This window comes from Parus major, chromosome 12, assembly GCF_001522545.3.
Source record: "Parus major isolate Abel chromosome 12, Parus_major1.1, whole genome shotgun sequence".
NCBI lineage: Eukaryota > Metazoa > Chordata > Aves > Passeriformes > Paridae > Parus > Parus major.
Window position 1 is genome coordinate 10,850,152 of NC_031781.1, and position 17,836 is coordinate 10,867,987.

Sequence of the window (17,836 nt, forward strand, 5' to 3'; positions counted from 1 at the left end):
TCCTGCAGTCCTCCCCTCAGTGTCGGCAAACCACAGCCAGACACTCATCCCTGAGTGCCAGAGATGGTGGCAGGTCTGTGTTGATGTGTGGTTGAGCTGAGTTTCCATCAGCAGTAGGGTAGGGCAGGGTACAAGCCCACAACACAGCAGGAATTGCACCAGCCCCAGGAGATCACAAGGTGCAGCAGCTGTCACATCTGCACGTTTTTCTTTTCTCCCCCTGTCTTTCCAGGAATTGGTTATGCTTCCATAGTGATTGTGTCCCTTCTGAACGTGTACTACATCGTGATCCTGGCCTGGGGTCTCTACTACCTGTTCCAGTCGTTCCAGAGCGTCCTGCCATGGGCACACTGCCACCAGAAGTGGAACACGCCGACCTGCGTGGAAGACACTCTCAGGAAGAACAAAACGCTTTGGATATCGCTGAATGCCACTAACTTCACCTCTCCTGTCACAGAGTTTTGGGAGTAAGTACCCCCTCTTTATGGTGTGTTCGAGGAGCTTTTGGTGGCATGCTAGAGGTCAGTCCTGAGGTTTTATGGAAGCCCAGTAGGGAGTGTTAGATAGGAAAATTGCTCTGGGCATCAGTTTTTTGACCAGCGTTTGCTACTGGTTCTCACCTATCTTGAGACAGACTGGTAAGTCTGGGAGTTGTGGAGGCAGGTGATAGATGTGTATTTATCCTAGACCATACAGGGAGCTTTAAAAGCGCAGTACAGCTTCTTCTTTGGAAGAAAACTTATTTCCTTCTTGGCTGTATTCTCTGCGTGTGGCAGGAGAGCACAAACAAGTCACTGCAGATGCCCTGATAGCAGGGATTTACAGTGGAAACAGTGACAAATCATCACCTTTGTGGTTGTCTCTTCCCCAGCTGTTAGCATTTGCAGTACACTTTGTGAAACTATAACACATTTCTCCTCAGTCTGACAATAATGTAAGGCTTTGACCTCAGTAATAAATCTGACAGAGGTGGTGAATGTTGTCCTGTATTCTAGGTTTCTCAGGTCATCTCTGTTAGTTTTTCTCTGCAGTCTCTGAGGAGACTGTTTTGCCAGATGCCTGAATTTCATCAGTCATAAGCTTCTTATTCTCATTTCTCTATTATTTTTCAAGTTTTAAATCATATTGCATAACGTGATCTCTGAACAGGCATGACCTCAAAACTCTGTGTGTTTATATAAGTGTCAAAACGTAGCAGCAGAGGAAGACACCTGTAGGGAAACTTAAATCCAAAGTATCTTCAAATAGTTTGTTAATAATTTTTTTACTTGCTTGCTTGCTTGCTTGCTTGCTCTGATAGTCACTTATGGGTAGAATCAGTTTCTGGCCCAGCTTGGCTTTTTCTGCATGTTTAAAGTGCAGTTTCATCTCTGATCAACTTGTACCTACTTCTCTATTTTTAAAAATAAGCATCAGCCAAACCCCCAGCAGGAATCATGTTCATGCTGAAGATGTTTGGCATGCATTAGGTTTAGAAAAAAATAGTCTTAAGAACTGTACTAAAATTTGTAACATGAGAGCCAAAATATAAAGGGGCAGATTGAATCTTGGATTGGTAGTTTGTCAAAAGGCTCTGGTGGCTGGTGTGAGAGACAGTGCAGCTCTGAGAGCAGCATTTACACCACGAGCTCTGCTGTTTTCATGTTTAGGGGCAGCTGCTTCCCCAGGTGAATTCCTCCCCTGTAAATATGGAGGAAGTTGGAAAACTGTTATTAAATGGTACCTTTGGATATTTTGGGGGAACTGAGAGGCAAGTTCCAGTATAAGAGGAGCAGGTCTCACTCCTTTGGACTCTCCCACAATGACTTGGGACTGAAGACCTTGAATCCAAATTGTCTCCCTGGGGGCCCCAGGCAGCATGTTCACTTCAGGAGACTGAAGATATCGCAACAGAAAGGAGCTGGGAGCTGGGAAAGGGCTTGTAAAACAGTGAGGGCTCAGCAGACGGGGGAACAGCAGAGCTCTCAGTGGGTAACGCAGCAAGTGTGTGATAAAGACTGTTATGGCAGGGCAGCCAAGGGTAAGGGGAATGATGTCCCCATGGGAGCACCTTTGTGATGGAGTTTTAGTTAACTTCCCTCTAAGGGAAACCAAGTCAGAAGACTCCTCTGCAAGCTGAGCCAAATCCTCCTGTAGATGTAGTCAGGCTGGAGGGGCCTGAGGCTGGACAGCAAATCCTTGATCCTCACACACTTTGCTGTCCTCAGCTGTGCCCTCACTGTGCCTGTAGCAGAGTCGGAGCAAAGGTTGCTCAGCGATTAGTGCTTCTGGAGTAGCTCTCCCTGCACTTTGCAGCCACTTTAACTTCTGTCCTCAACAGTTTTAAACGCCTTAAGCTGAACTCTTCCCTGGAGTCTTGCTAGGGAGGAGTTTGGCTTTGTAATCCTACTAGGACAGACATACTGCTCATAATTCACTGTTTCATCATGGGCAAAACTGCCACTAACAGAGCAAGCTGCCTTCAGGAGTCATGACACTTGGAGGAGTATTAAAAATAGCTGCTGTCTCTGCATAAATAACTATTGATGTCTTAAAGTAAGAACAGAGATCATGCAGCACTGTTGTAATTAAAGTAGCATAGCTTTCACATGGTGCAAGCACTGAATATCCCCCTTTTTATTTATCCTAGCCATGCTACTATTCTTTGCAATTCTGAAATTAAAAATAGTTTTAAGAACTTTCAGGTACTGGTCCCCCATAGACAATACTGGCTGCCAGCCAGCCAACTACTGATATTGAAAGGACAGGTAAATAATTAGTCTTTAACTGGAGATATCCATCTGCTTTGTGGCACAATTAATTCCAGTTTAATTCAGAGGTTTGGGAGTATTTGGTTTCTGAAACCCAATGCAATTTTTATTGTGGGACATTTATATAGTGTCCTCATCAGTACTGCTTTGTAAAACTAGTGCTGCCCAGGTATAATTGACCACCTAGATGCATTAACCTCTTCACACTGAACTTCTTAGCCTGGCTGGATGTTAGTGCTGCCTGACATTTTAGTTCATTTGAATTAATGTTTTGTGCAAATCACATGCTTGCTTGAGCAGCAATGAAAGGGGGTTAAGAAAATCAGGCTTTATATCAGGAGACTTACCTCTTGGTATCACATGCTTCAGGTCTTATTCCTGAAGATTTTATTTTGAAGTTCTAAACCTTAAAGGCTTACACACATTAATACATAAGGGATAAGTGTAATAGGGTAATTATGGTTGAACAAAACCACTGATTGTCTGGTGCTGGCCAAGTGTTTATAAATATTTGGTAATCAGCAGACTTTATTTGTCCAAATCCCAAGAAAGACCATCACATGCTAATGGCATGTAAGCCTAAAGGGAGCAACACAAAAAACTAAACAAAATCTAGAGCAGCTGTCTCTGCCTTTAAGAGCTTTAAGAGCAAACTTGAGGGTTTTTAAAATTGTTTTATATTCTCCATTTAGTATTCTTCTGCACAACCTCTTCAGTGTTAATTATTCTTGTCCATCCAACATGAAAGGGTGCTTCACCTTCCCCGATTTGAAAAGTCCTGTCTGCATTAGATGATTAATGAGCTGGAATATCCCCCAAGGATTGCATAACTCTCTTCGTTTTATTTTTGTTTATGTTGTAGAGCCAGTTACAGCTCCTGTTACATTTCCATATTGCACACACTAGAACATATTGGTGTTCAAGGGTCAAGAGCTCCTGTTTACAGCAAACTCAGCCCCAGCGTGTTGTCCCATTGATTATATATGAGTGATAGTTAATGACAGCATCACTGTATAAATCTGAGTGAGTAACAGCTCCCTATGTGAGCGGTGTGAAGGTAGCTGAGTGGGCTTGGCTGAATCTCAGTAGCACGGGGGTTATGTAACAAAACTGAAGAGTTATCAGTGCAGCCCAGCTCATGCTCCTTCCTGAATCTGAATTTACAGAGTCACAAATCCAGGTTGAGTGCTGCAGAATTTTCTGCAATAGTATGTAGGGCTAGAAGTCATAAAACAATTGTAATGCTGAAGCTCCCCTGGTAATTCTGAGAGTATTCCTTGAGGAAGTCAGTCTTTGTGAGATGGGATAAGCGAGAAAAGCATAGGAAAAGCAAGATATCTGGCTCTCAATAGCCCACTGGGGTGTCCTCCAAAAAATCTTTGAAGAATTGCTGATGCAAACTCTAGGAGAGTTGGCCACTTGCTTTCAGTTTGGCAGTAAAAAGCAAAGAAGTCTTAGCTGAATGTATTAATAAAGCTCCCTGTTCCAAAAGGCATTTGCAGTTAATTATTCACAGTTTCCTGAGAGCCAACTCTATAGATTGCCTTTTTAATATGAACTGCCCCTTTGATTAGAAAATTGCCATTTATTTTTTAAAAAGGCACAGAAGGTTGCGGCTGAACTTTGTCATCTTATAAATGTATTTTCTTCTTTTGTATATGCACAGCAGGTTTTTCCTTTGTTTCTTTAGGCTCAGGTGAAGCAGGACTGCAACTTTATGCCAAATATTCATTACTGAAGGGTTTCTCATAACTATTGAATAGCTGTGCTGATTAGAGCAGACTTACCCTGTCTGGTGCCATTTGTCCTTTTCCATAACAAAATACACACACATTCAGAGAGAATAAAGCATTTGGTGTGAGAACACGGTCACACAGGTAATCCAAGTGAGTTTGGCAAACAGAGACGCAAAAACAGATGGGTGAGGGTTTGAGTCCTATTAAACTGGTCAATCCAGGGCTTTTTCTAAAAAACTAATTGCAGATTTTCCATCAGTGACTTCATTCACTCTTATTTCCATGGTAATAGCACAAAAAAATAAAAAATAAATTCATTAGTTCAGGGGAAAACCAAACCACCATGGTCTGTCTTGTACTGGATCCCCATGCAAAGCTGTGCACACCACACACATGAGCCTGACCCAGCACCCAGCTCTGGGCTCTGCTCTCCATGACTCTGGTGAATGAAAGTGCCTGACTTTTACAGCTGTCTGAAAATAAAATTTAACTAATAATTAATAAAAAAATTTGTTAGGTAGCAAGTTCACTTCTGTAGTCTTGGGGAAGGGCATTTCTGTGGTCAAACTGAGGTCAAAATTTGACTCAAAAAACCTTGCAGGAAATAATTCTTTTTAAAAAAAAATTTGAAATTATTTCAAAAATAGTTTAAGTATTTAATTGTAAGCCATTGGGATTTTGAAAAGAGAGAAGCTTAGTGAGTATTTCCCTTCTGAATCAGAGTCTTTTAATGGTCAGATGCTGCTTCCTTACAACACAGCTCAGGAATTACTTTTTATTTATTAACTTAAATGAGGGAATAAAGTTTCCCAAATAAACTGGTGTTAGCTAAATGAGACCCCAGTGTTTGGGGTGCTGAGGGCAGGTGGCAGCACCTGGGCAGTGTTTGTTTGGGGAGCCCCAAGGGGAGAACAGATAAGTGGTCCAGCCTTCACTCTGCACAGCTGCATGGCCTGACACTTCCCTGCACTGCATTTTCTCTTTCCTCCCTGTGGCAGCCTTGCTAATGAACTGAAAAGGAGCAGAAGCATGTCAGATCAGCTGCCAGTGTCCATGATGGAGACATGGTGTGTGCTGCTGCCAGGCAGCTTCACTGGGGAAAGCTGGTTTTCGGTCTTCAAGAAATCAAATACCTTTTTCATCTCATATTGGGGTGGTCCTAGGCTGCTAAAGGGAGCTTACATTTTTTAAATGTTGTGCAGTATATTGAATTAAGGAGCCCCACAGACACAGGGGAGATGTAGGGTTGCAAAGCACAGCTTTGGTCACATGAGCCATTGGCTTAGCAAGTGTTTTGAGAGCAGAGATGTGGCTGTGCATCAGCTGAGCTCCTGCATCTCTCTCGTTTTGTTTCCTTCAAATATTCAGGCGCAATGTGCTGAGCTTGTCCTCGGGAATTGAAGATATTGGAATTATCAAGTGGGATCTAGCACTGTGTCTCCTCCTTGTCTGGGTGATATGTTTCTTCTGCATTTGGAAAGGAGTCAAATCCACTGGGAAGGTAAGTGCTCTTTTACCCATTCTATAATCATTACTGTTAGAGATGTTAGGAATACTAAATAATGCTGTTCTTGAAGATATTCACCATTTCCTGGAAAAAACTTATTTTTCCATTGCATAAAAGAATTCATATTCAGCTAACTTTTGAAGGTCACTACCAATGTCTAAAATGCCTGTGAGTCAAGTAGGCATTACTGGAAGTGCATCAAGAAGCAGATACAAGCACAGATGGAGCCCCACTTCGGCTCTCAGAGGATGAACATCCCACTGATGTCATGAGTGCAGAAGGTCTCAGCTTTGTGATGGGTGGTGCTCTCCGCTGTGTGTCTGTGTTCCTACTCCAGTCCAGTTTATCCCAGTGCAGCAGGATGGATGTTAACATTACTGTGGTAGGGGTGTTGTGGATGCACAGCATTTTTGAAATGCCGCTCTCTTATGGAGGAGCTCTGTGTAGACACACAAGACTAAACTTAGGTACTCGCTCAGGAGCATTGCCACTAACAAAGATCCTGCATAGCTTGTGGGTTTGGTCCCATCACATGCTCTTCAGAATCATGTTTTCCTGTAAAGTATAACAGTTTCCTCACTCCTGAACATCCTGCTCCATTGCAAGTCTTGGTCAGTCAATTGGTGTGAAGCACAATACTATTCCCTCTTGCATTCAGTAGTGTTTTTATACCTACTTTCATAAGTTTTGAAGCCATTTTGTTTGTCTAATTCTTAGCTTTCAATCTTTTTGCTTGAGACAGTGTTCAGATAAGTCTGACAGACAAGGAGGGGTCTCTAGTTTTATAAGTTCCCCACATTTCTTCTCAACTAGGTGGAAGGAAGTGACCCCATTAGTGCCCTTCCTAAGAAAAAGGCCACAGTGTGAACTCCTCTTTTATAAGTTCCCAGAGAAGTTGCGGGGAGAAATTTCAGGTGCCTGAGCTGCAGAGAGAGCATCATTTAGCAGTTTTAGCTTATTGTACACTGCAGAATCAACCAGGAGACAAAACTTTGTAGGAAGCCAGACCTCATGAGTTCCACTGTTGACTAAACCACTTACTTTACTGCAGTCTCTGCCTTGCTTTCTGGGGTTTTTTTATCAATGAGCCTCATTAAGAAGCTGGTGCCTTACCCTGGATTCCCACCACCTTTCCCCTGAAGAATAGCTTCCATACCTCTAAAGGATGCATTGACAAAAATGTTTGTTTCTCTATTCCCTCTGAGTGATGTGACTCAGTGAGGAGATTGTACAAGTTTTATAGTAAAGGTGGATGCAATAAATCTCCTGCAGCAGCAGGGTGGAAGTGAACATTCCCGCAGCACCTTTGGCAGCCCTGGTGTCTGCTCAGTGAAGGCTCCGGTAGCACAGAGAGGCATTCCAATCTCCCCGTGGTACTATTGCCACTCCCCATGAAGATGAAAGGTTAAAAGCAGGTCTGTGAAAATCAGTTCTCTAAAAACCTGTGTTTTCTGCAAATCCTGCAAAATGGTCTCATGTCTAAAACAGGGTGGTTGGTAGGAATTCACTCACCGCTCCCTGCGGCGTCGGAGCTCGTGCGGGTGTGCAGCCAAAGACCAACAAAACCATTGGAACGTCTCTGGCTGACTCCATTAACTTTGGGGTCAAACAAAAGTAAACTGTAAACTCTAATGGAGGGCTTGAATTATTTGAGAAGTCTAGTTTACTTTACTAGAGGGTTGTTTATAGCACTTCCCTGCTTTCCAGTGTGTTAATGGCTCTTCGGAGAGCAGGGTGGGGGTGGGGGGAAGATGTAGTCTTAAAATCTTTTAGTAAAGCATTGGAAAAATAAATATGAAATCATTATGAAAAATATTAGTTATGCTTAAGCTTTCAACAATGTGCTTGATCTTAAAAATTCCTGCAGCATTGTGAGAGAATCCCTTCCTGCAGTGCAAAGACCTGAGTTTTTGTTCATTCAGTTCCTGCAAATACATCAAAGCTTTTTTTTTTTTTTTTTTGGTAAGAAAACTGATTTTTTCATAGTCCTGGTTTATTTTTAAAATATAGGAAAGGTGCAGAAATCCCCCTTCTATGCTGGTTTTGGTGAAACTAGGCTAATGTGCAATACATGATATTTGTGGAAAATATACAGAAAATTCAAAGAGAGAATTGAAAAGGGCATGTATGAAAAAATTTCCTTTCATTCCATGAAATCGACCCTACTCTGTGAATTATTATGGCAATGCAGGCTTTGAGTTCTCCTCGTTATTCTCAGAGGACATACTTACGAAGAAAAATGGAACATCCTGAGAGCTTTGCAGTAGTTAAGCAAATTCTGGAAAACAAAAATACATTTTAACTTATGGCAGCAAACTGTAATTACCTGGGGGAATCATCTGACTCCAAGAAAAATGCCCTTTCTTGGACAGTAGTGATTGTAGCACAGCAGTTATATAAAAAATGAGAGAAAGCACTGATGAGCAAAGAAAGCAAAATGTTAGAGGTCAAAAAGTGTGGGTCTAAAGATAGAACTGTCCAAATGCAAGCTCAATTAACCCTCGTGCTGGAGATGAAAGCAAAGGGCTCTTTCATCAAATGAATGAGGAGATAACAAGAAGAGAAGAAGTAGGCTGTTATTCAAAGAGAGTGGGAATAGAGGTTAAAGATAATGAAGACATATTTTCAAACTGGATGAATAGAGCCTTAGTTTCCAGTAATGATGTTGCTGAATAGGCAGCAAGGGCAAGAATGAAGTTATAGGACTGGAAATTACCACTGTTGAGGCTGATGCCAACCTGAAGGGCTTGATGTGTTCAAGGAGATGGGAAAGGAGCACGGACTAAATGACCTTCATCTCTGAACACAGTCCCTGGGGAAGCTGACTGTTGGAGCAGCAGTGGGGCTGCACAGCAAGGTCAGAGGTAGCCGCAGAGCTTGCAAAACAGTTTGAAGCTTGTAAGTTTTGAAGTTCCAATAAAGAATGAAGTAATAATGTTTCAGGGGCACTCAGTGAGGAAACCTTTTCACTTCCCTGGCAGAGGTACACTTGTGATGTGAGGAGGACAAGTGCAAAGACAGAATTTTAACAAAAGTAATGAATTGCATAAAATCGTGTCTGAGTGATGTGACCATTGACTGGGGCCTCTGGAGGGATTCATGCATTGCCTTCAAGCCTAAGGCAATAAGGTTTTAAAGACCATGAAACTAAAAGTAGACACAGAAACTCAGGTTGGACCTTTTTTAGGTATGAGGGGGCTTTGAATTCCTATTGTTAGACCTCTCTTGGTTCTGGAGCTTTGGCTACCATAGACTAAACATTCCATTTTATTTCCTTATTTTCAGGTAGTGTACATCACTGCCACATTCCCATTCATCATGCTCCTTGTTCTACTCATCCGTGGCGTGACCCTGCCTGGAGCTGCAGAAGGCATCAAGTTTTATCTTTACCCTGATATCTCACGGTTAGCTGACCCACAGGTACAGAACCACGGGTGGGGAGCGGGATGATCTCCTGTGTGAAGGGGGATGGTGCAGGGTGATGGTGCTGATGTAATGGTAATCATCTTTTTTTCCACAGTCTTTAGAGGTCCAAATATAGCATGAACTTTAATGCTGGGTTATATTTTCCAGAGATCTGCTTGAGAAGGTCACTGTTAAATGCGTTAATGCATCTTTCCATGTGTATGTTTGTGTGTGTATGCGTGAGTATTTTTTTTGTGTCAAAGGACTCTGAGACTGTAGACTCTGTCCCGTTATACAATCTCAGCTTTCTTGTTGGTAAGGTAAGGGAGATGTATTTTTTTAATGAGGATAGTCTTTAGTTTCAAAGGAGAGACACGTGAGCTTCACAGATGGAACAGCAAGCGACAACTGTGAGTACCAGTGTCACTTATCTCCCACTGCTCAATAGGAGGAGACTGGGAGAGAAGTGAATGAAATTATAGAAGAATGAAAACCCATGAAAAGGTCAAGAAAATGCTTTCTGAGGCACAGGAGCTACTGTTTGCTTAGCCCTGGCTAGTGGGAGCTAGGCTTACTCTTTCTGTATAGACAGAAATTCTGTCTGTGCCCACAGAGTGCAAGTATGGGACACTTGAGCAGATCAGCATTGTTTCAGCCAACAGTGTTCATGTGAGAAATGAAAAGAAACCCAAAACAATAGAAGAAAGAGAAACAAGGGATCTTTGAAAGAAATAAAATTTTGTTCACAGTGATAAGAAATAACATCTGTCTTTGCTATTTCTTTCTAAATAGTATTATGTTAAAATAAAACTCCAGTGGTCGCTAAAGAACTGAAGGAGGAAAAGGGTAATTGAAAGAAATATAATGAAAATCTGGTTCATTTTCTAGTCTTTGCCTCTTTTACAAGACACCCTTTTCACAGGAGACACTATATTTTATGATGTAATCTTCTTTTATGGGACCCTATCATTTTTCTGACCTACTGTTAGCTGTAACCAGAGTGTCAGCAGATAATGTAGGAGAGGTTCATGTGAGCTGGCCGGCTCCTGCCCACGGTCTAGCAAAAGCATCGCTCCGAGGAGACAGCTGTCAGCAAGGTGCTGGGAAGTGATGGTGGGAGGGAGGAGGTAATGGTCCTCAGTCTACATCTCACTTACTCAGACTCCTTGGTGGTTTCCACTGGTGTTAGCAGACTTGAATTTGCAGCAAGAAGAGAACAGATGGGATTCAGAGGATGTGTTTTGGTAGCTTGCTATGTATTTACTAGCCAAGAAGTTCATAGTGTATGGTTATTTCACTCTGTATGTGGTTTTTTTTTTTAATGTAATCAGGACAAAGAATTATGAGACCAAGATCAGATATGTATCTTATAAAGTGCATTGTATTTTGCTTGTTTTCCCCCCACCCCTATGGCTTTTTATCTCACTTTTGAACAGGTACAAAAACAACCAGAAAGCTAGAAAAATAAACAAACCAAATATACAAACCTGTTTCTCAAGCTTTTCACATCCTCAGTTTAAGGAATCTGTCGGCTGACTCTAACTGAAATGAGTTACAAGAGAAATGAGCAATGTTATAAATACTTGTGCATTTCCTATTGCACTGAAACAGGTTTATTGTTGTGCCAACAGGAAGGATCAGCTGAATGACTAAGAAACTAGAAATACTGAGCATCTCTGGGGAGGGGAAACAGGAACTATTGTAGAGATTATGTTCTTCTGGGTTCTGATGCTAACAATTTTCTTTTCCTTGTGAAAGCCAAATTTGCAAATGTGTTGTTCTCTTTCCCTGTCTCCCTGGTCCTTTAGCTCTCACCCTCAATGGAAACAATTATTTTGTTGATTTTGCTTAGTTTGAACTGTGCGTTTGTGTTGATTGTTGCAATGCAACAATGCTGGTAATAACAGTATTTCTATCTTTCCCTTTAGGTCTGGATAGATGCAGGGACACAAATCTTCTTCTCATATGCAATCTGCTTAGGAGCAATGACTTCCCTGGGGAGCTACAACAAGTACAAATACAACTGCTATAGGCAAGTTTCCATCCAAGGGGGTTTAGTGTTTTAGCTAAATAATGTAAATAAAGTAGGGACAATGGGTTAATTTTTTTTTAATTAACTTGCTCCATGACATATGTGTGACTTAGGGACTGTTTGCTGCTGGGATGCCTGAACAGTGGTACCAGTTTTGTGTCTGGCTTCGCAATTTTTTCCGTCCTGGGCTTCATGGCACAAGAGCAAGGGGTGAACATTGCTGATGTGGCAGAGTCAGGTACGATGGTGTTGGTGGCAGTGGTGGTGGGCACTGCCGCCCAGCGTGTGAGCAAAGTTCTGCAGATCCAATCAGCTAACATTTAAGTGATAAAACAGAGCAAGATTTCCCATAATTGCCAGAAAAAATAAGCACGTTGTTGATTTGGGCTTCAATCTAGAGCAGTGAGGGTTAGCTGGGGTTGTACTGTCTGCTCTGTCTTGATTTGCAGGACAGCAAACACATTTCCTAGAGTGTGCTAATCCATTTGGGTTGATATTAGAGCTAAGATAACTACACCATTATCCAGGGTCCAGAATGTCATTGATTCCAGAATTTATTCCATCCTTCTTTTCAGACTACCTTTATTTTCATTCAAATGCAAATTGCCAGTGTTTTATGTATTTTTCATAGCTTAGTGTTGCTTGCTCACAGCACTAGAGTAGGATCGGTACCTTGGCCTTTTGAAGGGACACACACACATTCGTTCCCAAATCCCACTGAAAGGCAAGAGAAGCCAGAGAACTCCATCTCCAGGGTTTTGTGGACCATTTCACCTGCAGGAGCTCTAGGTGTTGCAATCCTGCATTTGTCCTCTGTAGCTTCAGTGTGTCAAAATTGTCAAATTCCATTTTGAAACCTGAACTTAGGCTTCTCCCATATTTCAGAAGGGTCCTTCCCGTTAACATTCAGCTATGCACGTGCAGAGGTAGAAGCTCAGTCCTCATAACTTGTGACTGTATCTCAAACAAAACAGATGACATTTTTCCTCTGTGCATTTCTAGTCCATGAGGGCAGGTGTAAGCATGTGTTTTCATGTAGAACAGACAGATTAGTTAGGAATTACCATGGAAAAATAATGAATCAGGCCTTGACAGCCATGAGGCTTAAGCCTAATCAGATTCTAGTAATAACAATGTCACCTGAGTGCACTTTTGATATTTCCTTCTAATTTTTTGAGAACATTTAATTCACCCGCATAGTATTTGAAAGCTTTCTTCTGCAAACATGCTATTAAAATGAAAGAGTCAATATATCTTCTAATTACATGGCTCTGGGAGTTAAGTCTTTAAGAAAAATGTCTCACTTTACAAAGGCTAATGAAAAACTAATGGCATTGATGGCACCACTGGATTCGTGGGTGGCTGCAATTGGCATAGCTCTTGCAAGTGCAGTTAGTAACAACCTTTGCCATAATGCTTATTTTGATTGGAGGTTGATTGCTTTGTTTGGAAACAGGAAGCAAGGGAATAATCCTATTAAATAAATCATAAATAGCCCTTTTTTTTTCAATTTTAATGTAGGTAGATCAATTCCAAAAGCAGCATTTTTAAGTACTTGTACATTAGGTTTTTCTCTGGTCAATATTTATTCTAATTTTTATTATTATATATCTGATAGAGGCAGCTACATTCTTGTCACTTGACATTTTTAGAATTAAACAATTCTATAGTAACACTGGGTTGTTAAGTAATCTTTAAACACAAATTAACTCAGTATTTAAATAGCTTTTTTCCAACACCTTAAAGAGAATTTTTTTAAAGGAGGGGTTGAGTAGATTATTATAGGGACAGCAAGGGCACAGATTAGCTTCTGAACTCGGCTTTTGATTTTTTTGCATATTTTGTTGTCTATTCCTTTATTTAAATCTGTCACCAATAGCCAGAGATTGCAACTGTCTCACCATGTCGTGGATGCCCATCAGTCTTGGTCTTTGGCTAAGTCCTAGGGGACATTTCTATGTGACAGTAAAGACTACTGAAAATATCCAAATGTATCCAAACCTCTTCCCATGTGTTTTCTTGCTGCCTTTCTCAGAGAGATAAGTGCAGAGCTACTGAAGACACTTGGTCCCTCTGGGATGAGTGTCCCAGGACCTGCATGGGGCTCTGGGAGAAGTTTTCATTGCTTCTTCTCAGCACAAAAGGATTCAGCAGGTGCTTGAGCCTCTCTTTTCTGGCCTTGCCTTTTTTGGTTTCTTTTGATGCAAGGTCAGACCTGCTCCCCTGAGTCAGGAAAAAGTGACTAGAGGTGCTGCCACTTGGCTGCAGCGCTTGGCAGAAGATGTTGTCCACAGGGCTGAGACCCCATCTCTGCCCAGTGAGTTAAATTCCTCCTGCCCTATCCATGACACCATTTGTTTGCACTCCTGAAAGTCATGGGAACATCAACAAATTTGCTGACAGCAGAACCTCATGGCCACATTTTTTCCCAGTGCCAAATTCAGTGTTGGTGCTGTGTGCCTGGGACACACTTTGTCAGCCAGGGCTGGCGCCTGCTGAAAGCACTGGTCTCTGCTGGCCTTCACTGGCTTTAGCAGGTTTATTCAACAGTTAACTCAGACTTATCTGAATCCTCAGTGAAAGCAGATTTTAAATAAACAGCTTCTATTTTCTTTTCAGAAATGTTTTTAAAGATAGAGAGGAAAGCAGTGGGGGCTCAACAAAACCATAGTGAGTCCTGTCTAATCCGTGTGACCTCTGTTTGGCTGGAAAAAATACTTTAACACCCATGCAATTTGTAGCACTGTTACACCAGCACAAGATTTGCCCTTTTTTTTTTTTTTTTAATTCAATTTGCAAACAAATTCAGATTAAGTATGCCTGACAATAGTGCCTTGGATTTCCTGGTGCCTGCCTGGTCTCTCCCTCTGCAACTCTCCAGCCATGCCACAGCACCCCATGGCAATCGGCCAGTGCGTGGGCTGGGATCATGGCAGTCCTCACTGGCTTTTAATAGCAGCCACAAGTGCTTCACTTTTGCAAAACACCCTTCAAAACAACAGGGTTTCAAATTAAAAACAATTTTTAGATTATTTATATTTCGGTTGAGGGCCTGCCAGGAACATTTTCTTTCACACGGACTTTTCTTTTTATATTTCAACACTTAGTTTCAAAGGAAAATCAAAATTAGCTCAGGGCACTTGGTATTAGTTGGTATCACAGTGCAAGAACAGTTTCACTGGCCAAAGCATACAGAATTGCAGCAAATTTTGCAGTTTTACATCTGTCTCATCAATTGCACAGATCAGCTGCAAATGCCATCTGTTAGGAGCTCTCCCTCAGAGAGGATCTACTGTATCCACTGAATTAAGGGGGAAAAAAATCAAAGCTCCCCAAAATTTGAGACATTCACCAATTTTTTGGTATCTTCTGTCGTATAAAATCTTAGTTGTGTTTCATTTAAAATAAAATTAGTTGTTTGATTGTTGGCTAATTTGTATTTATTTATGTTCAAGTATTTTCAGTGACTTAAAGCTTTCTTTAGTTTGAAAAAAGTCATCTCGTTTTACCTCTTTCTCTTGCTTCTTTTTCCATCTTTCTTGTTGGAAAGGAAAAGAGGGAGGTAGGAAGAGAAGTGTTAGATATTTTTCTGTACAGATCAGAGATAAGATTTTTTTGGCCCCACACTGCAGCATCTTTTAAAAAATTCCTTTTCCCATTGAAAATTACATGAATCCACTTGAAAACTGGAACTTTGAAGGCTCCTCAAAGTAAACAAGCAGATGAGCCAGGCATTCCTGGTTACATTCTGAATTGTAATCTGCCCTCAGAATTTTTTGTCAGCCTCACCAAATTTCTTCATCTCTGAAAGCCTGCTATAAGTGCCAAGTTCCTGTCTCCCACTGGTGGAGGGCTCTTCCTCTCTCCACAAAAGCTCTCACAGAGGACAGCTGGTAGCACCTGCTCCAGGTGAGGGGGAGACGAGCAGTGCACCTGTGCTCCATGTGGGGGTACAGTGAGGTGACACCTGGTCACAAGGCAGGTGAGACCCCCCTAGGGAGGAGCACTCCACATTTTGGGCTCCAGAGCAGAGAATCTGGGCACTCAGCCCCAGGCACTCAGCTCCAGCCCCTTTGGTCCTCCCACACTTGCAGCCCATCCTGCAGTTGGAGATGGTGATGGTCACGCTCGGTGTCACCATGGCAGGTCCATGTAGGCTGGCCTGGATAGGGGCAGATGGTGTAACAGCATGGGGAAGCAATTTTACACAGAGTGATTTTACACCCCAGCAGTTCCTAACAGCAGTTTTCTCAGTTGATAAAATTAGGAATAGCCTGATCATTCAGTGCAGCAGGGAGGGTTTGCAGAAGAGAAGGAGCAAACTCCTTGGAGTGCAAACCCCAGTTTAGAAAAGCCTTGCAAGGTTTGGAGGTTGCATACAGAGGGAGGCAGTGGTTGCATTAGTGGAAATCCCAGGGAATGTTTGTAGCAGAGTCCCCTTCCCTGCATGCAGAGTTTCATCATCCTCATCTTCATCATGACCATGTGGGCTAGCAATGGGATCCTGCCATTCCCTTGGGTCACCCCTTGTCCCCCGGCCCCCAAGGCTGTCCTGTGTCCATGCAGGGCAGGTGTAGGACACCTCCATTATTGGCATGTTTGACACAGATGTTAAAACTGGAGATCTTAGCACTGGCCTCGGGGGTTTGCCTGTGGTTTCTGCTGTAGTCATGCGTGCTTCGATTTCAGATAAAAGAGCCAAACTGTTTCATTTCTGGTATTTCCAGCTGCGTTTGGATTTATCTGAACGGAACCAGGCATTCCTGAATTTGAGGGTGGCTACCTTTACCAAAGACCTGGTACTTACTACTTGTCTTCCCTTCCCTTCCCCCCTCCCTATTTTCTCTTTCTCTAGGTCCAGGCCTGGCCTTCATTGCCTACCCAAAAGCCGTGTCCATGATGCCACTGCCCACCTTTTGGGCAATCCTTTTTTTTATTATGCTTCTGTTGCTTGGACTGGATAGCCAGGTTAGTACAATGGATAAAGGATGTGTGACTTACTGTGTCAGCACTGCTGACTGAGAAAAGATGGTTTGACAGGCGTGAATTAAGAAGAGATTATCTCTACTGCTGCTTGAGAGGAATTCATCTGGGTTGCTTTTTAGTGTAGGGGCTGCCCTTGATGAATCTAGAACTTTTGATTCATAATATTGTGTTGCTCAGTAAGTCTTTGTCACCAAGACTTTGTGGGGTCTACCACACTAGGGCAGTACTCCCTAATCTAAATTTCAGCCCTAGTGACCACATAATACCACCATTTTGATCACAATATTTTTCTTACTTTGGAAAAAGTAAGACTAATTTTAAAACATAAAAGACTGTAGTACTCTGTTCCACAGATTGTTTTGTGCCACATTACAAACACCTGCTGGGTGTATACATCATCGTTAAAAAGCTGACAGTTAATAACTACTAGGAGTATGGGTTTTGATGGTTGCCAAGTGCCAAAAAAGAAAAGTCAGCATGAGATACCAAAAAGCACATAATGTTTTGTACAGTATATGCAGGGTGGCATCAAGAACAGTGAGGACAAAGCTACAGCCTTTTTTGGTGGCCTTGAGCTTGGAGGTGCTGAGCAATGTGGGATCCTGCTGACTTTCACGTCAGCAGCATGTATTCAGTACCTCCAAACAGGCCAGAAAGCTTCTCAGATTCCAGCTGCACTAATTTTATAGCACACACTGCTATTAATTAGTGAGCATGAAAAAAATCAAAAAGTTCAGTCAGAAAGGTTATTTTTCCCAGTGGTTACTTGTAAGAATGTTGGACTAAATACTGCCAAGGAACCTGTAAATCATTTCTAGATAGTCTACTTACAAGGAAACATGGGTTTCCTTGTAAGGAATAATAACAAGGATTATGCAGTAGCACATCAAAAATTGCCAAAGTTTTCTGCATTAAAATGTAGTCACTAAGATTAAATATATATATATATATATTCATAATGATGAAATGTTTCTGTAGCCTAAACGTTCTCTCATATGAGAGCTCTGTAAATGGAATTTTTACCCAGTTGTCATGTACTTAATCTCTGACATTTTTTTAAATTTCATTTGCCCTAAATTGCTCTTTATGGCTTAATCTTTGAACTCTAGTGAGCAACTCTCAATTGCTCCTAAGTAAATGTGCAAGTACCCAATGCTGTGGTTCAGCAACCCTATGCTTATGCAAATTGGAAGCTGTCTAGTAATTTTAAAAAGCTCCTCACTGCGCAGAATGATTAAAACTAATTGGAGCGCTTAATTTCTCTCCTCCACCCCTCTGGTTTTTTGGAGTGCAGTCAAGCAGGTTTCTGGAATGCCAGAACAGTTTCAGATCAAATCAGCTCAAAGGAAAGGGTTGAATTTAAAAAGAAAACCAGTTTTACACAAGTCAAAATAACAAGACAGGAGGCAATAACATTTGA

General features: G+C 41.8%; 1 protein-coding gene across 14 annotated transcripts in view; it reads left to right on the forward strand.

Moving 5' to 3' along the window:
• The window catches only part of SLC6A6 (solute carrier family 6 member 6), a 118,839-nt gene that overhangs the window by 94,634 nt on the left and 6,369 nt on the right, over nucleotides 1-17,836 (forward strand). For 13 of the 14 annotated variants that reach the window (XM_015640582.2, XM_015640576.3, XM_033517551.1 and 10 more), the window contains 6 exons: nucleotides 233-467; nucleotides 5,855-5,987; nucleotides 9,279-9,413; nucleotides 11,327-11,430; nucleotides 11,544-11,668; nucleotides 16,286-16,398. In XM_015640582.2, coding sequence (XP_015496068.1) covers nucleotides 233-467; nucleotides 5,855-5,987; nucleotides 9,279-9,413; nucleotides 11,327-11,430; nucleotides 11,544-11,668; nucleotides 16,286-16,398 — 845 coding nt within the window. Of the gene's footprint in view, nucleotides 1-232; nucleotides 472-5,854; nucleotides 5,988-9,278; nucleotides 9,414-11,326; nucleotides 11,431-11,543; nucleotides 11,669-16,285; nucleotides 16,399-17,836 lie in introns of those variants that run through there. The other variant, XM_033517552.1, reaches the window with a different exon arrangement.